Consider the following 27,390-nt stretch of genomic DNA (forward strand, 5'->3'; position numbering starts at 1 on the left):
GACCTGCATATAAGCTAAATGACGTGAGCTCGATTCTTGGCGGGGGCAACTTTTTAGAGGTTTTTTTTGCTGCACTTCGTTGTTTTTGGGCCGGCCCATCAGGTGCGGCTGCGAGCACCAGTACCCTAACCAGCGCATGTTAGGCGAACCGACGTGCATGCACGCACCAGTGCTGGGTCGGCCCAGCTACGCCTGGTTGACTGGTTGTTAGTGGACCCATTGACGATTGACTGGTTGGCTGGCGACTTTTGAAAAACTAGATGACCAGTTGCGCCAAATGGTGCAAAGACCCGTTTAAAATCATGTTCACGTTGAAAATATTTGCATTTTTTCAACAACTGTATATTTGAATACATTTGGTAAGAACTTATACCCCTATATATAAAGAAAATTAAATGCAAATATTTTCTTAAGGTAATAATGCCACAAATTAGATCATCGGTAGGTCAAGATAGTTGAGTCTCCAATTAGAAACTCTGAGTAGCTGTAAACTTGCATTAAAAAAGGATTCCAGTGGAAAAATATGTTGATCCAACCATGACTTCTACTGGCAAATGCTACTTTATCTAAAATATACAGATTTCAGTGCTCAGAAAGTGCAAACAATTTGTACATTGAGAAATCTATCTTGGCATTCAGTTTATAACATAACAAGGAATGAGAGCTTTGACAAGCTTTTACACTTGGTCAGATTTTGCATGCATGATTTGTCAGATTGTAATGTCATGATTTGTCAATGACTGAATGTTTTCAGCAGGCTGATGTACAAAACCTGAAAAATAAATTCAGTTAAAGCAGAAGTGCAGAGTGTATGTAACAGAAAATTCAGCTATAGAAGAAGCGCAGAGTGTATGTAACAAAAAATTCAGTTATACTAAAACCTGAATGTTTTCAATATGCTGCTGTACAGTGTATATGCATATTTTCAGACTATCACTGAAAATATGCAGTGTATGCATATTTGAAGAGTACTCAAATGTTCCGAAAATAAGATGTGAGACCAATGCATAGATAGTCCAATGCCGAGACCAATAAAATTTAGCTAACACTGGACAGAGATGTCTCCTTGCAACAATCTCTACAGAAAATTCTTGTACTCATCTTAGCTCTTAGCTAACACTGGACGCTGGAGTAGTTTCAATTTCTAAAAGAATGGGGTGCAGTACAAGAACTAAGAAACCTCTGCACACCATCCAGAAGCATTTTTAAGTCTGCCGTCATCAGTTTGTCGTCATAGGAGTTTATGTCTGCCGTCATCAGTCTGCCGTCATGGGAAATGTCTTACTTGCTTACAATGTCTTACTTTCGCTTGGAAGGCTAAGCTGTTGCTTCATAGCATCCAGAAGCACTTTTGTTGGGATCCCGACTTTTCCCATGACGGCAGACTGATGACAGAAAGTAAGACATTGTAAGCAAGTGTTGGAAGCTTTACAACGTATGATTGGACATGTGTCTGTATATCTATCAATTTTTGGTGACAAAAAACATCGCTGATAAATATCCGTGATAGTGGTTGAATTTGCATTTTATTTGTACAAACTTAAACTCCTATGTTTTAGACAGGGCATGTATGCTAGTTAGGTAAGATATGTGTTAAATTGTTCTTTGACGTTAGTTTTAGGATGCCCAGTGTAGTTCAGTTGATACATGCATATATGTGTTGTGTAGGTTTCCGGTTAACCTTTTTATTCTAATAACAGGTCATCCACTTTAAAAGTAATTTCCTTGGTAGCTTCAGTTCAGTTCTGTACATACATGAGTGTTTCTTCCTTCAATTTACATGAGAACAAAATAATCCATGCGAAAAAAAACTGAGAACAACAAGGTTTAGCTTGCTGCAATTGTAGATTATATATGCATGTACGTACTATCTCTAATGCACCAAGAAAATAGCATATTAACATGTATGAGCATGTACAAATTGATTATTCATGTGTTGATTAGGAAGCATGCACACAATAAGGACTAATAACTCGATCAAGGAAGAAACTTCATTTCCTTAATAGCATTTGGCAGATTAAGCTATAGAATAAAAAATGAAGTACCATCAGGCTGATCTCTAATTTTCACTGAACTAACACAAACACTTTTTACGCACTATTACTGTCCATTTGGAGTACTATTTGTAAGTGAATCTTTATCTACTGCTGTACAGAAGCTAACTTGAATTAGGTCGGATGAATTAGATACTTCTGCCATTGCCATGAACAGATCAATATGGCATGCGTAGTATACTGTCACTTCTGCTTCAGAAGTAAAACTTTTCTATCTTTGATCATGTCTCTAAGAAAAGTATTAAGGGAAACCAGCTATGAGGAAAAATAAATGACCAAATTCAGAAGTGTGTGCTTCAGGTACCTTTCGGCAACGACATCACCTGGTCTCTGAAGAACACATCCAACTCATCCTGCTATCCTACTACTGTGCCACCCCAAGCCTGAAATCCTCGATGCTCCATCCAACCTCTGCATGGCAGTAAGGCAAAACCAAGATCGATGTCATGATAAAGCTTTCAAAAAAAAATCAGTGTTCTTAACTAATGAATTACAAAAATAGGTGCAAGCTTATATGAACAATTTAGCATCAAACCCTTAAGCATTTGAACTAACATGTCCATCCCATAAAACTAAAATGTGTTGAACCTTGGCGCTGGCAGAACCTATTTCATGACAAAACAATCATGAAATTCTATCAGGTGATTGCAGGAGATTGTACATAACCACAAGAAGTAAAAGATGATATTCTATTGTATCCAACTAACCGAATAATCGAGCAGACTAACGGGATGGAGAGGCATATACGGCATCAGGTACATTGACGGTCACAGCTAGCGACGCTTGTGTGGGAAGTTGTGGTCGCTGCTACCAGTACAGCAGCTGTGTTGTCGGAGGAACTGGTGGTGCGCTGTACACGTCATTCTGCGGCTCAAATCTTCTTGAGATAGGTCAGAGGCATCTAGGTAATAAGAGAAAAATAGAGAAAAAATAAGATGGTGATTTGGTTAATTGAAAGGAGCCATAGTTTGCAGGGAAGGGAGACGCGTTTGCAACTCGGCGCTCACCCTCAGCATAGCCGTCAGGTAGCAAGAATTTGTGCACGTGCCTGGATCCTCTTATTCCCATATCATCTACTCCCTATTCCCCATACCGCCACATCCACGAGCTATAGATATTTGGGGGAGCAGACCACTACTGCTTCTATGCTGAAGGTACTACAACTGGTAAAACGACATCATGAATTAAATTTTATGAAGAAAAGTAACCTTTAGCAAAAGAAGGTATTTAGTCTATGCAGAAATCATACTACTGTAAAATACATGATAAATATATGATAATGCCTAGTCGAACTGATGCATCTGGGAGCTACAAATGGCAATAGGACAGTACCAAAAGGACATACTATTCAATTCCAGTCTCTAGAGAACAAAATCACATTGCTCCTATTTTTTCTTAAAATAATAAAACAGTACTAAAGAGCCGATATTTAGAATCTGAGCGCTCACCATTTAAATGAGAATCTAAGCAAAATATGGGAGTGCATGGAGGTCACCATTTAAGTCAAATAGGTAAAATCAACCTTCATAACAATGAAATAGAAATTCTATTTGGAAAGGGTGTTTCCGGGAGCTTCCCACCACTCTGCTTAATGAACAGGACGATATTGTCCTGAATCATCAGCTAAAACATTGTTAACTGGTCATTATTGCTAACTCAAAAGAGAACTGAAGTACATATAGTGTATTCAGCAAACCCAAATTATAAGGGTGCAGTACAGAAAAATTGTATGCCAAACGGATTAGAAGTTATATGCAAATATTAAGATAATTACACTTGTCGGGGCCGAATGGAGAGTCAGCAAGAGGTAGCAGCGCGTTTGTTGACTTTGATGCACCTAGGCATGTATGTCAGCTCCAAGAATGAAGTACACCACCTGCTAACCTAACGGCGCCACTCTTCCAAGGTTGGTGTTTCCACGCCAATAGTCATCATATCTCTAATACTTGCTGGATAACATAAAGTAAATGCCTACAGTCACAACTTGTACTAAATCATAGGAAACAGATTAAAGAGAATTAAGAATATGTTCATTTTCTCTCAACTATCAAAGTTGGCGAGATTGCATTCAGCAACATGAGCCATAGTTAAATTACATTTAAAGCTTGTCCTGCTTAATGGCAAATAACATGCCAACATTAATTTAAACGTATGCATAAGGAATCAACAAGAGCCAGCACTGCAAGTATTTCACATGAAGAGTAAAATAGAAGGGCTAGTGTGAAAGAAGAGTACTCACCCAAATGGATATCTGGCCTTGCAGCGGTTGTTGCATCAATAAGGACCATAACTTTCTCATAGTCCAATGCCACAATGTCGTAAACAGTCTGCCGGATGCAATTTTTCTATCTTGACATGGGTTGAGAAAAGATAATCAGGAAACTAAAGCTGCTAACTGAGAACACAACCAACAAATCATCATATTCCCTGAAATCCCTGAAAATACCCTCCTTCACAGACATAAAAAATTCCATAGGGTTGTCATATGGATCATTGATGGTGCCAACAATTATCTAATTATGATGAGGATGACTTAGCTATATCATTTGTGCTGCCAACCTAAAGAATATGGTCTGCTTAGTAAGAGATCCATTAATAAAAAAGGAGGAGGAAGCAGAGCACATCACACAAGCTTGCATATATATAGACAGATGGATTGTGCGGAGCTCACCTTGGCATGTTGGCATCAGACGTGTTTATTGTTGCTTCGCAGGTGCGCCGTTAGCCGCCTCTCCAGGCTGCTGCACCGTGCAAGCTCACCAGTATCACAACAATAGAATAGGGCTTTGACCACCTACCCTGAGCATGCAAGGCTCCATCTTAACCCATGTACAGAGGGGATTTTTTTCGGAGCAGATGTACAAAGGGATGAATAACGGAAATATGGGAGCTTACCAGCAAAATTGTTTGCGCCTGCAGTTGCATCCTTCAAACGAATATACCGTAGAATTAAAATTGAATCAAGTCAATCAGAAATCAAGGTTGGGGGATGAAAAAAAAAGCTTCAGATGTGAATGTTTTCAGGTTTGAGGAGCTCACGTTTGGCCCTCTGCTGATGCTGACCATGTGTAGGGACAGAAGAGTTCAAGACATCGCTCGGGGCCGCGAAGGAGAGGAGGTCCTCGAGAGGCGGAGTGAGCTCGTGGGGGCGGCGCCCGTCGCCTCGAGTTCGTGAGGCGGCGGAGCTCAGGGCGGAGGCCGGAATCGAAGTTGGTGCCATCTACTCCTCCCTGGACCACCAAGGCTTGGAGGGGCGACGGTGCGCCGGGGACATGGGGTGAGGGACAGGCGCACCCCCCTCTCCCCTTTCCTCTCTCTCTCCCTCTCATCTTCTCTGTACTGCTGACCGAATTGAGCGCCGCCGCCATCTCCCTTTGCCTGCACGTCGTCTTGCCCGTGCTAGTTGGGTAAGGAGGCAGTGGAGGTGGAGGCAGAGGAGATGAGGCAGCCGAGAGGGAGGAGGAAAGCCGCGGCGGCGGCCTAGAGAAGAGGAGCGGGATGAAGAAGAGATGAGGGAGAGAGAGGGTCTGACGAGGTAGATATTTCTGCCTCAATCCATCCACCCAATCCCACGCTGAAGAGTCATGTTCCAAGACTCTAAAAGGACCGGCTGAAGAGTCATATAGATGCATGCGTGTTAATTGGCTACAATCTTGATGGCATGCAACTTTGTAAACTTCTACTTAGAACAAATTAGGTAGCTAAATTAACAACCAAGAGTACAGTGTCGATCCATATTATCCAAAATATGCTAGCTAGCTGCACTAACGAACAAGTCCACTCCAAATTGAGACGACGCAAATCATATTTGGGAGCTATAGCTGCTAGTGGACGCAAATAATGAGCATCAACAACAACAACAACAAAGCCTTTAGTCCCAAACAAGTTGGGGTAGGCTAGAGGTGAAACTCATAAGATCTCGCAACCAACTCATGGCTCTGGCACATGGATAGTAAGCTTCCACGCACCCCTGTCCATAGCTAGCTCTTTGTCGATACTCCAATCCTTCAGGTCTCTCTTAACGGACTCCTCCCATGTCAAAATCGGTCGACCCCGCCCTCTCTTGACATTCTCCGCACGCTTTAGCCGTCCGCTATGCACTAGAGCTTCTGGAGGCCTGCGCTGAATATGCCCAAACCATCTCAAACGATGTTGGACAAGCTTCTCCTCAATTGGTGCTACCCCAACTCTATCTCGTATATCATCATTCCGGACTCGATCCTTCCTCGTGTGGCCACACATCCATCTCAACATACGCATCTCCGCCACACCTAACTGTTGAACATGTCGCCTTTTAGTCGGCCAACACTCCGCGCCATACAACATTGCGGGTCGAACCGCCGTCCTGTAGAACTTGCCTTTTAGCTTTTGTGGCACTCTCTTGTCACAGAGAATGCCAGAAGCTTGGCGCCACTTCATCCATCCAGCTTTGATTCGATGGTTCACATCTTCATCAATACCCCCATCCTCCTGCAACATTGACCCCAAATACCGAAAGGTGTCCTTCCGAGGTACCACCTGGCCATCAAGGCTAACCTCCTCCTCCTCACAGCTAGTAGTACTGAAACCGCACATCATGTACTCGGTTTTAGTTCTACTAAGCCTAAACCCTTTCGATTCCAAGGTTTGTCTCCATAACTCTAACTTCCTATTTACCCCCGTCCGACTATCGTCAACTAGCACCACATCATCCGCAAAGAGCATACACCATGGGATATCTCCTTGTATACCCCTTGTGACCTCATCCATCACCAATGCAAAAAGATAAGGGCTCAAAGCTGACCCTGATGCAGTCCTATCTTAATCGGGAAGTCATCGGTGTCGACATCACTTGTTCGAACACTTGTCACAACATTATTGTACATGTCCTTGATGAGGGTAATGTACTTTGCTGGGACTTTGTGTTTCTCCAAGGCCCACCACATGACATTCCGCGGTATCTTATCATAGGCCTTCTCCAAGTCAATGAACACCATATGCAAGTCCTTCTTATGCTCCCTATATCTCTCCATAAGTTGTCGTACCAAGAAAATGGCTTCCATGGTCGACCTCCCAGGCATGAAACCAAACTGATTTTTGGTCACGCTTGTCATTCTTCTTAAGCGGTGCTCAATGACTCTCTCCCATAGCTTCATTGTATGGCTCATCAGCTTAATTCCACGGTAATTAGTACAACTCTGAACATCCCCCTTGTTCTTGAAGATTGGTACTAATATACGCAAATAATGAACATCGAAGTAAAAAAAGGGACAGGTAGTGACAGGTGGGTACACTGACAGGAAAATCTGCAAGGCACAATATGAAATTAGGATATGTCACTCGATGACTCTGCACATCTAGAAAAGGATGGCAAATTTTACGTAGAACACCACCCATATTCTTTTTTCTTATCTTGTCTACGGGGAGTTAGCTTTGAGAAGTGTAGAATTTGCACACATAATAGTTTGATAATCTGAAATGAGTGTGTGTGCGCCAGAATTGTTATTAAATAGGATAGCATATACATTAGCTTGAAAAAGGGGACTACATATCATTGGACCCGGACCCAGCTCTGAATAGAGAACCTACATTTCGTATCCAATAACTGAAATTTGTGCGATACATCCATAAAGGAATATTAGCAGGACATGCAGAAATTGGTGGCTGGACATATTGTTTAAGCAAATAAATAGCCACTACTTTCTTGTGCGCAACGGAGCACGTACAAATTCAGGAACTAAGCTTTAGTAACGACCGCATGGTTGATGTGGGAAAAACAACATAGCTATTGCAGCACTGAGCTGTGAGCCTTGCATGATGTGCAGGTAGGCTAGCTTGATGGTGGAAAATCAGTGGCGATATGTCCACATTGGTATTGAAGAGCTTGACAGATGTAATCACTTTCAAAAGGAGACCACATGTGTTTGGATTCAGCTTTGAACAGGGGAGTTTATTTGACACACCTCTCCTCCTTAATCAAATGGTTAAGGTCTAAAAATATATAATGGTGAGCACAAGAGCAGAGTAGTCATGGTTGAGCATGGCCAGTTAACTCTGAAAGAAGAAAGTTTGTGATATTACACTTAATATGTAAAAGAGGCTCAAACAATAAAAATTCAAAATAAAAATAATGCTCCTGCAGGATATTTTGTATTTACAACATCAGACAGTACCATCAAACGCTATATATTAGTTAGCTATAAGTAGGAATCTCTCATCGGATTGTCCTCTAAATAATACCATGGAGGCATGAAACTAAGTATTTTCGGTCAGGAAAACAAAGATGCCAGCTTCCACCATGAATCGCAGAATTTTCATATAGTTGTGCTCACAAAGCTATTTAAACATAAAAGGAAACAGTAGTACCTTGTATATTTGTACAACCTATCAAGAACAGAGTTGTCAATTAATCTCTTTGTATTGATGCCCTTATCACCAGGCCCAGTATCACTGATACCTTCTCTTCCGGAACCATAAGTAGTGTGGTCATTGTAGAAATATGACAAGTTATATTCTACTTGTGTCTATCTCTATCTTGTGATTCCACTGCCCACTGTCGTGGTTGCACTGCTCATGTCGGATTAGAGTTATGGTGCCCTGAGAAACACGAGCAAAGTTTGAATACTCCAGTGGTTATATTCTACTTAAAATGGGACCATTATGCATAATATTATGTATGAATCGCTATGAGAGAGAACTGAACAAATTATATAGCAAACTGAGTGTCATATTCAATTATATCCATGGAAAATATATTATGATCTCTAAACTACAGCAGTGCACAAAGAAGCGACAACCAACTAAGGAAGCGGAAGTGGACGCTCACAGAGATGACAGACCCAAGTCTGGGAAGGATGACAGTCGGATAGATATCTCATCTCTGCTTCTGCTCATCTCCGTTTATTAAGATGCGACAACATATGTATATATATGATGTGCACCCAACTCTGTCCTGAGCATTGCCTGCTGCTGAACCTGCACATGAAAAAACTGACAAATGTTCTTATTCTTGTTCTGCCTTATGCAACAGGTCCGATGAACCTACAGCTCAGTAAGTAGGTTACGGAAAGAAATATGGGGAATGATGGGGAAAAAGGTTGCAGCTAACCTGGAAGGGACACCCTGTCACCATCAAAAAGAGAGGCTATTTGTACAGCAACACAACTCGGTGTAGGAATCAACGGTCACCCAAACACTAATCATATATATATTACCTGTTTTCCTGCAATTGTTAAGATCAAAATCAGCATCTGTTAACTAATGCAGAGCGTGAATTTCTCTGCAGACAAAAAAGGCTTTGCAGATTCAGTATAGCTGACACAAACAAAATGCATTACTTGTTTTCCTCAAGAATCCGTGACTGAAAGCTGTGGAGAGCAAATTGCAAAATATGAGCATTAGTATCACAGAAATTCAATGGAACTTCAACAAGACCAGGGCTTGTTTTTCACACTATTGAACGCTCACGTCTTTCATATTTGATCCACCTTTCAGCTGGGCAAAACAACAAACAGGTGGGGGCACAATATCTATTTATGCTCAGAAAAGAAATTACCAAATATCCAGACACGAGGGCGTGCGTGAGAGGACGGAGGCGAGGACGCGCGGACTGATCGCTCGGGTGGATGGACGGCAGCGCAAAAGCCGGACGGAGCCGGCCGTCTCTGCGGCCCACGCTCCTCCTACTGACGCCGGCGCCGTGGACCACCGCTGTGGCTCGAGCTCCTCCCGGGGTCGCCGCTGCACGCGTGGAGATGGAGGCGGGGTGCAGCCTCCCGTGCACCGCGCCCGAGCCCCAGCCTCCTCGCAGCTCCCGATCCAGGAACGGATCGAGCCGCCGCCAACCGCCAGGTCGCGCCTGACCTCGCCGGCGCAGGCTGACGCCGGCCGCCACACCTCCCTCCCCTCTTTCCTCTCTCTTTCTCCCTCCTCCCCTCTCCTTCCTTCTCTCTCTCCCTCTCATCTTCTCTCTCTGCTAGGGTTTGTGCGGGAGGAGGGGATTGGGGAGGCTAGGGTGGGGGCTGGGGATGGGCGGTGGCTGGGGATGACGAGACGTCGCCGCGCATGAAGAGGAGAGGAAGGCGACGCGAGGAGCTGCGCCAGCCGGTGGGGGAGACAGGCGGCCGAGAGGGAGGGGGGAAGCCGCGGCGGAGGCGGCATGGAGGAGAGGAGCGGGATAGGAAGAGACGAGGGAGAGAAAGGGGGTGACGAGGGAGATATTTCTGCAGCTGCCTCTGTCCGCTCTCGCTGCCAGAAAGGGGGTTCGCTCGCTGTGGCGCACTCTTCCCTCGCGTGGTGCGCTACGCCCTTGCTGTTTTGCGGTGGTTTTTTACCCTCGCGTGGTGCGGTGCGCTGGAGGCCTTCATTCTGCCTATCAGTCCACCAGGGTTTATATGTTCAATGATTTTAAAAGGTAGATTAAAGAAAGGGAAAAGATTCCCTTCAATCAATCGATTTCGTGCGAGCGTCCGCCTTCTATATGTCCGTCGGATGGACTCTTAATCAACCCTGAGGAGCTAAACTCTCTGTGCCACTTTCTATAACTGGTGCATTGTTTCAGAAAGGTATTCCGCAACTAGCACGTTGTTGCAAAGTGGCCAGCGGCTCGCACTAGGGAGAGCAATTTTTTTTATGCAAGACGACCCATGTTGCAAACTAAAATCCCGCAATACAACATATGTTGCAAAGAAAAAACACAACATGACCCCATTGCAAATATTTTCCGCAATAAGACCTTTGTTGCAAAGTAGAGAAAGACGTTTGGCTGACCAATTGTATCAAATCCAATGGCTCGCGATACTGATGTGGCTCACACTAGGAGAGCATTTTTTTTCTACGACACAACCCATATTGCAAAAAAAAAATCTCGCAATACAACCCATGTTGCAAAAGAAAAAATGCAATATAACCCTTGTTACAAATGTTTCCGCAACAAGTCCTTTGTTGCGAAGTAGAGAAAGACATTTGACTGACTGATTTTATAAAATCCAACACCTCGTGAGCCAGCGGATCTTTTAGAAAGATCCGCCGGCGGACACGTAGCAGTCCCCTTAAAGAAATTAAATTTAAAAAATCATGGATTCAAAAACCACTCATAAATTTCAAAAACATTCACGGATAGGAAAATGTTAAATATTCCAAAAACTGTTGGCACAATTTGAACAAAATCATGGATTCGGAAATGTTAATGCATTTGAAAAATGTTCAAGGGTTTGGGAAAAATATGGATTTCAGAAAAAAAAATCACGTTTTGAAAAAGTACCTAAATAGAGAAAAGATAACAAATTTATAAAAAAAATCACAGAAAATGAAATTAAGTAAGTAAAATTTCAAAAGTTCATGAAACATGGGAAAGTTTGCAAAATTTAAAAAACTTCAGGATATTTAAAATAGCTCACGCATTGAAAAAAAGAAAAGAAAATAAAATCATAGATATAAACGATCTTGACTTTAAAAATATATTTAAGTTTTGAAAAATGTTTCTGAATTTAAGAAAATTCAAAATCTTGAAAAAAACATGAATTTATAAAAAAAATGAAAATAAAACTAAAATATAAAAACATAAATGGAAAAAATAAAAGAGAAAGAAAAGTCATACTCTAAAAAAAGGTTGAACAGGAATCTGGCGCGAGCAACATACGTTTAGGACGAGAAAGCAAATTGTTAAATGGCTCGAGCCCAAGGTGGTGGGGAGAGTGTGCGCCGGTTTGCCCAAACACCTGTAATTTTTTTTAGCAGTCCCAAACACCTACTCCCTCCGTCCATGAATAAGCATACATTTGACATTTAAAATTGGTCCACAAAAGAGTGTGCTTCTATCTTCTCAATGCATTTTAAAGTAGAAAAAATGTTTTTCTCTCATCATATTGTAATCAAGACAAATAATATTTAACACATGGTCTCCTTATTTTCTACATGCGCTTAGCTCATTGGTGGTGGGGTAAGTAAAGAGGAGAGAGATGGTGGCTTGCATCTTTTCAATCCATTTTTACTCAACTTCATAATCTGTAGTAAAAAATTATATGTACACTTATTCATGGACTGATGGAGTATAGTTGGCGCTTAAGGCGCTGAATAGGGTTTGAGGGCCACATACTCCTCCTTATGGCACTCTAGCTAGTCCAACAATGCTTTGGGCTGATGTTTTTTTTTCTGCTTTTGTCTTCTTTTATTTTTTTTCTGTTTTAGTTCTTTTTCCATTTTAGTTCTAAGAAAGGTTAGTTTTTGGTTTCACCTATTTATTTATTTACTTTCTTCTTATATTATGGTTTTCAATAAATTTATATTTTTTCGTTTTCTATGTGCTCTGTTAATCATCACTTAACTGGGCCTGATCTGGGCCCAGCCTTTTTCTCAGCCCACATATGCCATTTGTCATGTACTCCACTGAATGATTCCCTCAAAAAAGAATAAGAAAAACTCCACTGAATGGTTTGGGCTATCATAGCTGTAGCACACTGAATGGTTGTCATCGCATTTGCCACTGACAGGCGTGCTTCTCCCTGAAAGGACTTGACATTAATTGATGAAACGAAGAATCAGCTTTGTTTCTTTCTACAAACAGAAGCTCTCGCATGCCGCAACTCGCAAATCATGTCTTTCTGGCCGCTGGCACTTCCCTGCCGATGGTCACCCATCAGAAACCAGAAACAGCACAGGGGAAATCATTCTGGCACCATCCAAGTCACGGACTTCAGTTCGGATAGTCGACTAACCCCATGGACCCGCATGCTATAGTCTAACCACCAGCGGTTCATCTCCCCACAATTTTTACTCTTTTTTTTCTGTGAACAATTCTGCCCTTGTCGTCCAACTCCAGCTGTTTCCGGCATATATGAACATATGCCTGACCCCCCTCCAAAGTCGCGAGTTAATTTGCTGATGTTGCGCATCTGATTGCGGCTATCATCTTTGCGATGGGGTATATGCATGTGTGTATATAAGTGAAGGAGCGTGTGATCATGCACGCAGTGGGCCGGCCTAAAGGAAATGCAAATGCGGCGTGGTGCTCGTCATCATAGACACACTAACATCTGGCAAAATGTGTGCCATAGACAGGCTCGAAGCTGGACCAGCTTAATTGCTAGCTCATGATTGTTCGAAGCAATATATGCCTTTCTCTGAAACTTCTGTCTTGTGTGACTACAGCTTTTCTGAATCTTTAATCAAGGCGCGTGATTATATACACCTCCAACCCGATATACAGGGTTCTTTTCCCATCGAGATTTGCTTCTCCTACACATATAGAAACGAGTACATATCATGTACTCCCTCCGTCCGAAAATACTTGTCATCAAAATGGATAAAAAGAGATGTATCTATAACCAAAATATGTCTAGATACATCCTCTTTTATCCATTTTGATGACAAGTATTTCCGGACGGAGGGAGTACTCACGTCCCTGGTTGTCCTATCATGCTCCTAATGTTGTAAACTTCTAATGCATATTGGTTAAGTACTCCCTCCGTTTTTTTAACATAATATAGACGCAGACGCTCATACATACACATATACACTCATTCATATGAACGCACGGACGCATATCCTACCCTATGAGCTCCTCCGAGAGACTGGGCCGGCACATCATCTTGAGATTGACGAAATCGCCACAGACGCCTACGTAGTCGACATGAACGTATCCTCTCAAGGCCTGGAATAAATCCAGAAAATGCAAGCATCATTGTCAAGTCTGAGACTTGAACTCTAGTGGGAAGGGAAACCACGGTCCTCCTAACTATCCAATCACAAGTTGGTTCGCCCCTCCGTTTTCTTTTAAATTTACATATAAAATTGAATGAAGTCAAACTTTATAAAGTTTGATCAACTTTATAGGAAAATATCAATATTCGCAATATAAAATCAATATCATTAGGTACATCATGAAATTAATTTTCATACTATATAACTTTAGTATTATTGATATTTTTAAATCTAGTCAAATTTTTGGTAGTTTGACATCAAATAAATCTTATATGTGAAGCAAAATGAAACAGAGAGAGTAGTATGTAGAAATATTTCTTAACGCCCAAATCCTAATTCAGTCCACACTTTTAAGAACAAAAGCACAAATTTTGACTTAAAAACAAATTAGAAACACCGAAACTATCAAACTGGTACTACTAAAATTAATCACATGTGCTTTTACACTGCATAATTAGTTTTGGAGTATTCTTGTTATACCTCCTTTTGATGTATTTCTTATAGGAATTGTCCCATTTAAGGGATTTTCATCCGTTTTACGCCATTTAACTAAAATTATGCCACACTTTACCTTTTATTTATTTATTTATTTATTCTGAGCACGTTCTGCCAAGATGGTCCAATCTTTTAGAGTATATACATGGCATGCCACATAGAAGGGTTTTTCCTCTGCAACTGGTTTCTTCATGCGCTCGCCCTCTCACTCCACGTCATCCAGTTGGCTAAGTCACACCGCGACCCAACTCGAGGCACACCATTTTTGTACCTCCCCTCACTCTCGCGCACGTCAAGGGAGAGGCATGTAACATGGAGGATACAAAAATGGTCGAACCGCGTGCTTGCGGTTGGCAGCGACGTGTTGAAGCTGCAAGCACGTGGTTTGGCCTTGTACCATGGGAGAGACGCGTCTTTTTTTTGCGCGTAACGTGTGACCTGACGGGCGTGGAGCTTAACAGAAGGATGAACTGAGCGGGCAGGTGAGCGTGTGACCTTAACAGGTGGGACCGACTTGACATAACATGTTCAGCAACAACAAAATTGCATAAATGTGGCATAAGTTTCGTTAAATGGGGTAAAATAGATGAAATCCCTTAAATGGGAGTAATCCCTTTAAGAATGTCAAAAAATGGAGTAAAAACTAGAATTTACTTGTATTTTTATGGAAGGCTGTTTGCACAAAAGAAAAATCGATGGTCAAAGTACCATTTAGAAGACTATCATGTCAAAGTCCACAATGACTTGTACAGGCGAAAGTATATATATGCTTTAAAACTTTACTTCATACTTTACATGCATATGTGTATAAGTGTACTGAATTGTTTTCTGTAGATTTTATATCTCTAAATATGCAACAAGGCAAATTGGAGAATTGTAGTTGGGTATTACAATTAATGAATAGCAGAGTCGGCTGCCATCATCATATATGCAACCTAAATTGATGTAACAAACATCCTAGAGTGCAGAGAGCGAAACCGGCCAAAACCTAGCTATTGCTTCCAGCATGCATGTATAACAACAAATTTACGAACTAGTCTTTACACCATTTGCCAGTAGATTGTCTTCTCCATCAATCAAATAGCAGATACATACAAATCGACAGGCATCTCGCCCAGTCATTCTTGCCTGGCCGGACAGCCGGCACATGCACTTCAGCACAGACGAACTCTAAACCATGCATGCGGCATACGTATCCTTACCTTTTGCAGCCAGTGGCTCACAGCAATGAGCAAAACACTAGGCAAAAGAGCAAGAGCAATAATCACATGGATTATTCCATGCACACGCCAGTTAATCCTCGCCTTATCTGACACCTACCGCGCCTGCAAGTCTTCCCCCCACTCATGCAGAAAGAAACAACCCCTGCTGCAACGGTCTCCCTCCAATCATGCACACATTATTTCATGTGCCATGCAGATTAACTGCTACTAGAAACAACTGCCTGCCGGAGGCTTAGTGCATGTACAACGCCGGTGCTTAGGCCAGGCGCTAGGATTCAATTCCGGGTAGTTATGGTCTAATCCCGGTCGATCAAAGGATTATTCCTGGCGTGGATGCCAGGTCTGTCGCCGGGCGCTTTCTTCTTTTTTTTCTTTCCTTAACGAGTGCTGCCCTTCTTTTCTACGAGAAAAATAATAGCATTAGCGCTCAACCAGGCGCCCATGCGTTGAGGTGACGGACTCTTACATCGACGCCACTTTTTTAATTAATTACTAGCAAATATGCCTGTGCGTTGCAACGGAAGACAAAAAATTGTGGCTAACCAAAAGTATGACTCAGTATCCTGATATATGAGCATACTCTATTTTAACCCAGTGGCTCACCATGTTGCCATTTTTTTCTCACCCTAGCCGATGATGGTCGCGATGTCCACGTGATCACAATGCATTCGACGTGGTAAATCGCAAGGCTATGAGTTTGTCAGTGCATGCCACACTTGTCATTATGTTGCGCAAGGGAATGTTTAAAATTTTAAAATCAAATCTCGTTGACCATGAACTACTCCCAACGCCAAGACATATAAAGACTTTGGAAAAACTAATTAAATCGTAGACACAAAATACTTTTGAATCAGTGAACAGTTTTCGGAATCGACAAACATTTTCTTTTAAATTTTTTTATTTTCTCAAAAGAATCATGAACATTAGATTTGTTTACAAAAAACTAAATGCATGAACCAGTTTCGAATTCATTAAATTTTTTTGACTCAATAAACATTTTTTGAGTCGATGAACTTTTTTAAAAAATTGGAGAAAATTTAAAAAAACAATTTTTTTGTGAACATTTTCTAAAATGTCATGGAATTTTTTTCAGATTCCCGAATATGTTTTCAATACACAGTCAATTTTTTTCAAAATGATGAACATGATTTTATTTTCCAACCATTTTTTTCAAATTGTGATTTTTTTATAATTTTGCGAACATTTTTGCAAAACCACCAACATTTTTTGAATCTGTATTTTTTATGATTTCTCAAAGATTTTTTTAAAGTCACAACTTTGGAATATTAAAATCCCGAATTAATTTAAAGAAGAAAGAAGAAAGAAAACAGAATGAGAAAAGAAAAGACAAAAAAGTAAAATGAAAAAAATGCGTGAGAAAAGAAAGATAAAAAAGATGTGGAAGATGGGGATCTTTCCCCGGTCTCATCGCTGGAGGAGCGATCTCACGACCACTCGGCCACCCGTAGTTCCGTGAGTTATAACTGTCGCGGCCCTATAAAATAACCAAGGCGGCGGCGATTTTTGTCCGAAAAACTGAATCGTTTTCCCACTTACGGGTGGCATTGGTGGGTAATTTTTACCAATTTGAAGGATAATTATTATGACGGACGACAGAAACCCAATTTGCTTTATTATTAGGTAAAGATTTTTATTGCCTAAGCGTCCAAATAAGCGCTCTTGCATTGTAGATGCCCTTAGACTTTGGGTGATCACCATTCACCGAAATAAACTAGCCTCATTTGCTGTGGAGTTAACTAAGACATGAAGCTGAACATTTAGACTGACTGAACACCAACTTGTGCTTACAACATCAGTGCTATATATATATCTTAATTTAGTTCTGAATCATATATACCACTTGCTGTGGAGTGGTGAAAGGCTATAATGTAAAGTCTAGGTTGATGGTTTTCTGAGTTAACCGTGGCAGTGAAAACCTACGAATTATGCCCAGTGCCACTGCCCACTGGCATATGCAATGCAACCTCCTCTCAACAAGCCTGCATTTACTTGGTTTTGGAGTCATTTAAAACTAGAACTGCCGTAGTCCTTGCTTCCTGTGGTGTCAGGGTGGATCCAATCCCAAAGCTTGTCAGCCGGCGGCACCGGCATCTCTCCGAGGGGCGGAATTTGCGACGACGACGGCGAGGGGAGGAAGTGCCTGCCGACGGCCGGGTGGTTAGGGTAGGCCTGGCTATGGCCCACCAGCCGGCTCAGCTCGTCCCCCGGCGTGGAACTGCTGCCCATCATGGGTGCGTCTGCCAGGGCCATGAGCGAGTACGTGCAGCCCCTCGCGGCCGGCGCAACGGGCATCGTTGAGCTCATTGCCGACGCAAAGGCGCTCGGCCTCGGAGGAGGAGGAGGCGGAGGCTGATGCAGCTGCGCGGTGGCCTGGTCCATGATGGCTGGCAGCGGCGCCGGCGAGCACTCGCCCTGGCCGAGTATGCCGTGGAAGCTGGGCTGCTGCGTCGGTGACATTGGCGTGGACGACGGTGATGACACCTGCTGGCCAGCCGGCGGAATAATGGTGCGTGAGGTGCCCGGCCTCGCCGAGGACGCTTGGACGTTGCTGGAGGAGGGCCGCCCGTGGCCGTCGTCGATGCCGGAGCGCTTGTACACGCGGCAGAGCGAGATCTCGGACTGCATGCATGAGACATTTTGTGAAACTTCGGATAAACTACATAAGCAAGCACGATCAAATCCACCCTTTGTCGAAAAACCAAGCACGATCAAATTAAGGAATTCAAAATTTACTGCGACATGTCAAAAGCAAAGAAATTATACTATACCAAAGATCTTACACGAGTACGTACGTGATACTAGCTAGGTGACATAGGATGCAGTAAATTGAGTGAGGACTGAGGAACAGGGTGCATGCTTTTCATATGAAGTGAGCGCTACCTGTAACATGGAATTAAATGCTTCAATTAAGTTCGGATCTGAATATTTGAGCAAAGGGAGCTGAATTGACTGTTTAGCTTGGACATGCAAATAGTTAATTTGAAGAATCTGGAGGACATGCAAGTGGTATCTAGCTGGCTATAAGAGGAATTCTGATTCAACATGGTAGCGTTTGTACATGTCCATATGTATGCCAAAAAGAACGAGCAAAAAGCGAACCCTAAGCTCTTAGATCTGAAAAGAAAGAGAGGAAAGGCATGTCACATGTTCATGTAAATCATGCCAGCCAACAAAAAAGCTAGCAGTGAACAAAAAGCAGATCAAACCAATGATTAACAGCATGAACAACGGCTGATATATAGCTAGCTTCCCATGAATTTGCAAAACAAAAACCAATCAAGAGATGAGGAATTTCCGGGTCTTAAGTCCGGCCTCCAAATTCCAAAACCCTAGTCGAATTTCGCTCGCTCGATCGGAGCAATTACCTTGTAGAAGAGATCCGCGTCGGTGGTGGGCGGCGGGAGGCGGTACTCGTTCATGATCCAGCTGCTGCGGACGCCCTTGGGGGCCTTGCCGGAGTAGAAGACGAGCGTCTTCTTGAGGCCGATGGGCCGGCTGTTCTCGCCGCGGATCATCCTGTCGGCCCCCGTCGCCTTCCAGTACCCCGACGCCGTCACCCGGTTCGGTCGGTCGCCGTTCCGGTACTTGCGGTCCCGAGGCACGTAGAAGAACCACTCCTTCTCCCCAATCACCGCCATTGCTGCCAACACCAAGAAATCAATCAAGGCCCCAATCTGCCAAGATTAATTTGAGCTAATAAGCGGTGCGTTTATCGGTATATGTGTATGTAGTGTACCGGGGAGCTCCCATGGGTCGAAGCGGTAGAGGTCGAGGAAGGTGATGAGCTCGACGTTGAAGCGTCGGCCCTCCACCTTGCGCCGGAGGTAGAACTCGATCAGCTCCTCCTCCGTCGGGTGGAACCGGAACCCCGGCATCACCAGGTCGTTCTCGTGCGAGTCGACTGCCGCCTCGTCGCTGACGCCGGCCACCGGCTCGCCACCCACTTCCCCTCCTCCTCCTCCTGCTGTCGCCGCCGAAACGCTTCCTTCGTCGATGTCTCTGCTCATGGCTGCCGGCTCTCCCTCGCCGAACCTATTGCCCGCATAGCGCGCGTGTGCGCACGGCAGCAGCAGGCGGGTGAGCCAGCTAGCTAGGGCAACCAGATGGCTGAGGAAAGGCAAGCAATTTGGGGGTGCGCAAGTAGGTGGGAGGGAGAGAGGATAAGAGTGGAGTTTGCACCATCGATATATACTGGAGTGGAGGCTTTGCTTAATGATCCTGGTTAGTTTTGATTGAACCGGAGTATCGATGATTACTTGGTAATAATTAAATGGCCAGTAGCTGCCCACTAGCTATAGTGCAGTGGTAGTACAGCTATGTACATGTATTGATTTGATATGATGAAACCTTTTGGTGATATATGATTCCCTAAAAAAATGTATAATTGCTTAAATCATGCCGGTATATTTGTACATGGAATATCATGGCATACTGCAGTATATGATCTAAAACAAATTAACTGTAACTGTTAGAAGGAATGTGGAAAGTTCTACTTTATAGCTTGTAAAAATAGTACCCACGTGGTAATTGAATTACCGAAGGTGCATGGTAGAAAATAAAATAAAAGGAGAATACAAGGGACAAGGTACACGTAGTGTTCCTACTGACGTGATGTGTGCCTTTGTTGCTTTAGCTAGGTCGACAGACTTGTTGGTCTTGAGCTGGAATTCCTTGCAAGATCCAAGACAATACATTTGATGATTATAAACTACTAATAGTTGCTAGAGCCGTCACGCATCACGGTTGAACTTGAAGAAAACAACTTGCTTCCTACCACCTGTTATGTTACGTAGTACTCCGTATTTATTAATCCACTTAACTAGCTAGGACCTTTGAGGTGAAGGATTTTTGGATGAATTTTGCAAAACAAAATTCATATATGATAGGCCGGCCGGGTTGGGATAAAACCAGACTGTGCTGCATGATTTTGGTGGATGGACACTTGGGCAGGCCGGCCGGGGAAGCAGTGGATGAGCACTCGATCGAGAAACGGCACCAGTGACCTTTTGGGAAGAAGTGGTCACCAACAAAGGGAGTTAAAGAGGCGAAAATGACCAGCCAGGATGAGAACAACTTTGGGCGGCTACCGCTCCTGTGACTGAGATGGGTGCTTGCATCTCTCGTTTGTGGATTGTGCATCCTGGCCGGCTCGTCGCCCTGGGTTTCTTGATCCGGTCTTTTTCGCAACGTATCTTTCGCTTTTTCGTCAAGAAAAAGGGAAATGTTTTCCTTTCGTATTGCAAATTAAGAAAATGTCTTTTTGCCATGAAGTTTGAGGGGATTAATCCCTGAAATTATGTTTTTTTGTGGTTCTGAGAAATTAAGGCAGCACTGTGACTTTGCTCTCTCTAGCTAGCGGTGACATTATATTCCAACGCACTGTGATTCCTCCACACGCAAGCATGCATGCAGGCGTGGAGAGGCAGCTCGTGTGTGGGCACTGCAGCAGCTGGGTGGTCCATGCATGCATGGGGTACGAGCGCGGCCAGGGTTTATGCTTTAGCGGTGCGATTGGTGGTCGATGGATGTGAAATAAATTCTTCGTATCATGAGCTAGCTAGCTAGTAGAGGTCTCCTCTGCCTTTTCTATTCCGTTTGTTTGCCTTTTGCACTGCGTTGATCATGCAGGGAGGAGCGATGCACCATGCACGGGCCGTCCCGGCGTCGATCGACCTCCCTGTGCGAGGGTGTCGCGCGGATCCAGGTCTAGCGCCAAGGTCAAACTCCATTCCAACTACCAAAAATGTTACACCTACGTAACAACCTAAAAAAAAACTATTCCTGTAGTTTTAAGATTTTCATTTTCTGATTGTATTGTGTTAAAAATGTTTTCTTCCGTAAAAAAAGATTTTCGAGGGACATGCGGGCATGGTAGATCCCGACACTTGCCGGCGGGAGGGCTTCGTTTTTACACGTTTCTTCAAGAAAAAGTAGGATTTATGTCCTGCACTGAAAGACGAGACGGCGACGGCTATTTGAAGATGAAATAAGGTTCTCCTTGCCTAGTCCTCGTCCCGAAGATGCATCTAGCATCGCCGGCAGACGTGTAGAGATGTGTCTTTGGTAGATCTATCTTTGGTGGATTTGCTCAGATCTGTTCATCGTTCGTCTACGTTCGTGTGTCTTTAGGTTCGATCATTCCGATCTACGCTACTCTTCATCAGTGACGGTTGTTGCTCTAGTGCGCTGGTCATATGGGGTCTTATCACGACGACTTCTGGGTTGTCTACTACAACAAGTTTTGCCCGGCTCCGATGAGGGCGATGACTATGGAGCCCTTTAGCTCGCTTCAGTCCTTGTAGTCTTCGCTAGGTGGTCTATAGATTTGGATGTAATATTTATTATTCCTAGTGTTCGTTTGTACTGCCATGACTGAAGATGAATAGGGTGAAAGTCTTCCGGCAAAAAAGATTTTTTTTCTGATTTAATGGTACATTTTTTTATGTAAACCATGTGCATTCATTCATGAACAGAGTTACAAAAACCGCACGTAGCCAAAATCCAGAGGTACCATAATACAACACTTTGCAGAAAGACCCCACAAGAATAGCAATGAAGCCCTTTCAGGGGCAAAAGGCAGAACCGCCAACAGTATCCGCCGTACACTGTCGCAGGCGGAGCTTTGGTGAACGGAGGAGACATCAACATGCCCATGATAGAAGAAATGCCATAGTAGACAAAGTTGCGTTGTGAATCAGTAAAGTAGCTTGACATGCGGCCCAAGACCTTATGGCTCATCGACCAGGGATCATATTTATTGTACTTTAGGATTTTCTTTCTCTTTTTATTCTAAGGCAATATCGAATCTGAACCATTACCTCCTTTCGTGTTAAAAAGGCTTGTGCATATTTTGAGACTTATTTTGACTATCAATTAGACTAACAATATCTCTCGCAAAAAGTTAACAATTTTCCAGAATTTGTTGTTTTTTCTAACGAGGGAGTTAGCTTAGTGGTGTCCGTTGAATTTGTTTTTGGTGAAAATCGACTCTACCTACCGACTTGAAATTAAGCTAATATTTGTACTAGTGGCGTTGGTGACAGAATTTTAAATCATACATGATCTTTTAATTTTGTTAATTAATTCACTCTTGAAAATCTTGATTGAGATAAACAGTTCCTCGTGTCCAGTCATATGACACGATTTGATCGAGGCGCCTAGGTAGTAGCAATAGGTAGGGTTAGTGTCACATCGATCTCCATCATTGATCATCACAGTGAACAGTATCGTGTTCTAATATACTCCTTCATTAGCCCCGATCGCAGAGAACGCAAAAGAAAAGCATAAATTCAGAGAGGAATTCTCAAGAGTAGCTGGTAGCTAGGGCCTAGGGTTGCTTTGATCATGTGCATACAAGCATGTCAGCACGTACAATATGGACAGTAGCAAGTCAAGTGAAGTCCGTGACCTTGAGTAACTCACACATGCGTCAAAGATTTATAATAGCTACCTTGCTCTTGTACTCATATGCACATTGAACAGGGGGGGCAGTACGTAGTAATTGGAAGTATTTTTTTTTCTTTCGAAAAGGGGCAGCCCCGGGCACTGATTGGAAGTATATATCACAGGGATTGTATATTTAATTAGTTTTTGGTCAGTTTGGAGTTTTGAAACTATGTTACTGCTGAACTTATTTGTTATCTACCATGAAAACTAAGCACATAAGTAGAGAATACTGGTTAAACAAGTGACTAAAAAATTAAAATTAGTTAGACAAAATAAGATTAGCATGAAGCTACTTGCATTGCTGGTAAGATGGATGGAACATGGAACATCATAGATGTTGGTGGGCTCGCAAATATGTGGACCAAATTAGTCACAGAATGGGTAGGTAACTTGGCGACCGAATACAAGTCAACCGAGCAAGTAACATGCATGCCGCCAATATATGCAGTATTGATGCGAAAATGATGGGACTTTCCTTCTACAAATCGAAAGCCCATCACGTACAGCACGTAGGTACGATATAGGAACAAATACGACTGTCGTCGAGTCTCTGACAACGTCTGGTACTCTGCTTGTATGTATGTATATATGACCAACCGGGGACCGTTTCCATGCATGCTTAGCTAGGTCCATTTCCACGTGAAAGCGGGCAATGCTGCTAGCCATGCACAGCTCGGAGTAACTAGTGAGCGGACAAGAAAAGAATGTCCCACTCTCATCTCTCGAGTGGCTACACTATAGAGCTGCTTGACTAACTATGCATAGATGCACGACCAAGCAAGTAAAGAATGTATGGACAAACCAAGTAAAGAATCCACTGACACTCTGACAATAGTATACGTACTTAGGTACGGCACCAGAGAGGTTAGGTTCATGGTTGGAGTGGAGTAGGTCGCCATGTGATCGATCCAGGCTGTGAGCATGTCACGTACGGTCCAGGGTGATCAGTGTGGAATCGATCGGTACGAGGGTCGGCACGCCGAAGAAAACCCCGTGCCCGGCCGCTCAATTTTCTCGACGTCGATGGTAATTTTTTCCATGGGTACTAGTAATTACAAAACAGTAAGACAGAGCTACCTACGAGCCTCCACAGTGATTTTGATCTCTCAGCCGTCAGATCATGCCTACAAATGCGTTGGATTTGCTCGGTCGTCAACTTGTTACGCACGTACGGAGAACCATTTTGCGGGCCGCTGCTCCACAGAATTAGCTGTGGTTATCGTCGATAATCGGGCTGTAAGATGTCCAGCCCAATTTGCAAAGCATATCATTCATACGTGAACTTGCAGGTCGCCCAGGTCTCTTCGTCTATCCCCGAGCGCCGGCCCTATCCCTATCCCTGAGCTCCTCTCTGTTGGTCGAGGCTGCGCCGCCACCGTCCTCAATCCCGGCGGCGAGCTTCCGCGCCCTCCGATACCCATCTACTCTTCCTCTGCAGGCCCCCATGGTGGGTCTCTTCTTTACTTTATTTTTTAATGTCGTCTCCTGCAGCGTTCTGCCTTGGCGACTGCGGCAGTCGCACGCGCTGCTGGCTTCCATCGCTGATTGTGTTTCTCTTACGTCCGCCTCCATGCACTTGCAGCTGGTGGCTGTGGTAACGGGACTGACGGCGAAGGAGATTCGACAAAGCCGATCGCGACGAGCACCTCATCCTCCTTTTACTCCGCAGGATCAGCGTCCCCTTTTCTTTTGTGTCTGACCAACAGGGTACGCGAACAACGTCTCCCTGCCAACAGGCCATAGAAATTAGATTCGATCTGCAACATCTGATTCTATGGTTGATTTATAGATAATTTTAGCTAGCTTCATAATCTGCAGGTAGGATGACGTTGTTGATTTGTTGTACTGATGCGTGATCGGGCATCTCCGGAGGATGTAATTGGAACATTAGGTTGGTGTACTGTTTTGTATGACAGATTCCTTGACTTGCAAGTTGCAACAATGGAATTCATGTATTATGCATAGTTTTTCTTAAAGCTATTATGCATAGTTGTATACATGCATTAGCTTTATTGGTAATAGATGAATTTACTAACAGATTATGTCCACCATTTTCATTGTTAAATTGTACCTTGAATAACCTTTGATACTTTAGCAAGTTCTATGTGATTATAAATTCAGTGTGGTGCTACTTTTTGTAGACTATTTGATCAAATGCTCATGTACTTTAAAGATTTACCTTACATCTGCATTTTTTGTTCTGGTGCATTGCATGTTTTAGTAAACTGAAATTCTTGATATGCTTGACAGCTAGGCCATGGACAACACATTGTAGAGGCCATTAATATGTAGCAAAGCCATTTTATGAGGTCGTCGTTGACAACAACGTTATGCTCAACTTTGAGAGCCAATCTTCTTTTATCCGTATTCAACTCTTGTTGGTAACATATTCATCTCTTGTTAGGCACGCTTATACGCTGATGTTACATTTTTGCAGGATTTTGATGTTTGTGCATCGGAGAGCTTCCTTGATGCTGGCATCAGCTTGGAAGTTGTTGCTTTTCAGAGAACTCTGGGAACCATATATCCTTCACAAGGCATACAATTATTCAGAAGAATACTAACTGTTAGTCGTGCTTAGATGCTTCATATTCCATTTATTTACTGCCCCCAAACGTACTATAACAAACAATCATCTTCGTATTTGAGGCATTGCAGTTTCGGACACTCGTACGTCTTAGATATATTTGTACCATCTAAATTTATGGCAGATATTTCTCCTATTTTTTATTAAAATGGACGAGCGCGGGCAACGCGTGCCTTCATGTTCTAGTCTTTGTTTGAAATGGGTACTAGTAATAACTATGTAAAAGAACTGTCAATAATGTAGGAGTATGTTGGTTGGAGGGTTTTTCATAGAACCATCGGCGCAATTTATTCGCAGGGATAACCGAACGCATGCGCACTACTTCCTCCGTTTCGGTGAATAAGTCATTTGCGTAGTTCTAGGTTGACGATTTAACTATCTAAATATATATTATATATGACAAAAAATATATATTTAGAAACTACATCCGTGTACAAATCTAGTGATATAATTTTCATGACATATAACACATATTTAAATCCTTAAATCGATAACCTAGAACTACGCGAATGACTTATTCACCTCGTGCTAGTGCTGCCACTCTTGTGGTTCTTGGACAATTATTGGTAACCATTACGGAGGTGGGTTGAGATAGTATGCATGTGTCGTCTACTTGTCTAGTATTCCCTCCGTTCCTAAATGTAAGTCTTTGTAGAGATTTCACTATAAACCGCATTTTAAGTTTAGATTCATTCATTTTGCTTCGTATATAATCCACCTAGTGGAATCTCTACAAAGGCTTATACTCCCTCCGTTCCTAAATGTAAGTCTTTGTAGAGATTCTACTAGATGGACTACATACGGAGCAAAATGGATGAATCCACATTTAAAATGCATATATATACATCTGTATGTAGTTTATAGTGAAATCTCTACAAAGACTTACATTTAGGAACGGAGGGAGTATTTAGGAACGGAGGGAGTAGTACGTAAATGATCGCCCAGTCGGGTCGGGCGACGGCGTCGGCATCGTCGCTTCCTCCTTTGGGGCGTCACCTTGAAGAGCATTGGATCCCGTTTGCACTTTCCTTGGGCTGGACGCTCGTGACATTGCGGTCGGCGGCTGTCTGTCCGGCAATGTGGATGCTGCGCGACTTCTAGTGTGGCAACGATGACGGCTTCAAGCGAAGTTGGGCGGCTGCTGAGCTTTGGTAGTCGGTCTCATCCGGCTTGTTCGAGGGGTTGTCGGGCCTCATTTGTCTTCCTGAAGTTGGAGCTGCAGAGGAGGTGCTTCCGTGGCAACGATGACACGAGACGGGTGGTCGGCTCCGGTGCCGGCTCGACGCAGGCCCATCGCTTTCCCCTACAATGCTCGTCGACAGAGTCGGAGCTGCCTGGTCGTTGGCGTGTGCGGTGGACTGTTTGGCATCGACCGACGCAGGCCTCGACGCTTGTTCGTGGTTTTTTCTTTGACGGCGTGTGTGCGTTCTTGTGTGGGTTGCCAGGTCGCCCTGTGTGCCTTATTTTTGCGGGCATGTTGACGGTTTTCGTCCGATTTTCCGTTAATTAACTGGGCACCTCTCTTCGATCTTTTTTAATGAATCGGGTCCTAAGGGACCGCGTTTCAAAAAAAAAACCCAGAGAATATGCGATGGTGTTTGCCCCGTACGTTTTCCTGCAGGCGGGTCAACGCATCATATGCATGCACCCGGTGCTTCGCTCCAAGAGCAGTCGTGCGCCCGTGCGTGCATGGGCTGTGCATCATGTACGCAGCTAGCTAGAGTCTCCATCGAATTTTAGCTGGAAGGTCGGTTGACTTCTGCTCATGGCCCCTGATGAACTTGTCGCATTGCGCGTGGGAAACCCGTCGCGGGTGGTCCAGAGATGCGATCGAATTAACGAAGCAATGGTGACAAATTACAGGGCCATCTTTCTGGATTTGCTA

General features: G+C 43.4%; 1 protein-coding gene and 3 long non-coding RNA genes across 18 annotated transcripts; 1 reads left to right on the plus strand and 3 right to left on the minus strand.

Annotated features, from left to right (window-relative positions):
* Window positions 1–481: 481 nt before the first annotated feature.
* LOC123133549 (uncharacterized) lies at window positions 482–5,874 on the minus strand. Of its 14 annotated transcripts, XR_006465289.1 has the most exons (11): window positions 5,094–5,870; window positions 4,950–4,980; window positions 4,726–4,853; window positions 4,294–4,403; window positions 3,829–4,003; window positions 3,503–3,665; window positions 3,062–3,217; window positions 2,762–2,955; window positions 2,610–2,659; window positions 2,359–2,465; window positions 853–1,385 (listed from the first exon to the last, which is right to left on the minus strand). It is a non-coding gene; the product is annotated as an uncharacterized lncRNA (long non-coding RNA). The 14 variants fall into 14 exon arrangements; XR_006465305.1 differs by lacking the exons at window positions 853–1,385; window positions 3,503–3,665 and adding an exon at window positions 482–772 and having other exon boundaries at window positions 2,590–2,659; window positions 5,094–5,863; XR_006465308.1 differs by lacking the exons at window positions 853–1,385; window positions 3,503–3,665 and adding an exon at window positions 482–772 and having other exon boundaries at window positions 2,378–2,465; window positions 5,094–5,861.
* A 2,689-nt stretch (window positions 5,875–8,563) lies between these two features.
* Window positions 8,564–9,982, minus strand: LOC123093048 (uncharacterized). The gene is made up of 4 exons (XR_006445012.1): window positions 9,371–9,982; window positions 9,142–9,255; window positions 8,860–9,008; window positions 8,564–8,630 (listed from the first exon to the last, which is right to left on the minus strand). It is a non-coding gene; the product is annotated as an uncharacterized lncRNA (long non-coding RNA).
* Window positions 9,983–17,218: 7,236 nt separating this feature from the next.
* On the minus strand, window positions 17,219–19,645 carry LOC123093054 (NAC domain-containing protein 35). The gene is made up of 3 exons (XM_044514939.1): window positions 19,209–19,645; window positions 18,838–19,112; window positions 17,219–18,091 (listed from the first exon to the last, which is right to left on the minus strand). Exons 1-3 carry the CDS (start codon window positions 19,477–19,479, stop codon window positions 17,474–17,476), a joined length of 1,164 nt encoding a protein of 387 aa, XP_044370874.1. The 5' UTR covers window positions 19,480–19,645; the 3' UTR covers window positions 17,219–17,473.
* Window positions 19,646–24,101: 4,456 nt separating this feature from the next.
* LOC123093062 (uncharacterized) lies at window positions 24,102–25,794 on the plus strand. Of its 2 annotated transcripts, none has more exons than XR_006445016.1 (4): window positions 24,102–24,365; window positions 24,501–24,625; window positions 24,737–24,809; window positions 25,169–25,794. It is a non-coding gene; the product is annotated as an uncharacterized lncRNA (long non-coding RNA). The 2 variants fall into 2 exon arrangements; XR_006445017.1 differs by having other exon boundaries at window positions 25,356–25,794.
* The last annotated feature ends 1,596 nt before the right edge of the window (window positions 25,795–27,390 follow it).

Source organism: Triticum aestivum, chromosome 1B (assembly GCF_018294505.1).
Source record: "Triticum aestivum cultivar Chinese Spring chromosome 1B, IWGSC CS RefSeq v2.1, whole genome shotgun sequence".
NCBI lineage: Eukaryota > Viridiplantae > Streptophyta > Magnoliopsida > Poales > Poaceae > Triticum > Triticum aestivum.

What these genes read in the sequence shown, in the direction of transcription:
- LOC123093054 (XM_044514939.1), bottom strand. Translation starts at nt 19,479, where the DNA reads ATGAGCAGAGACATCGACGAAGGAAGCGTTTCGGCGGCGACAGCAGGA. An exon ending in CGACCCATGGGAGCTCCCCG is followed by an intron (nt 19,113 to 19,208) that starts GTACACTACATA and finishes TGGTGTTGGCAG; the next exon opens with CAATGGCGGTGATTGGGGAG. An exon ending in ACGCGGATCTCTTCTACAAG is followed by an intron (nt 18,092 to 18,837) that starts GTAATTGCTCCG and finishes TCATGCATGCAG; the next exon opens with TCCGAGATCTCGCTCTGCCG.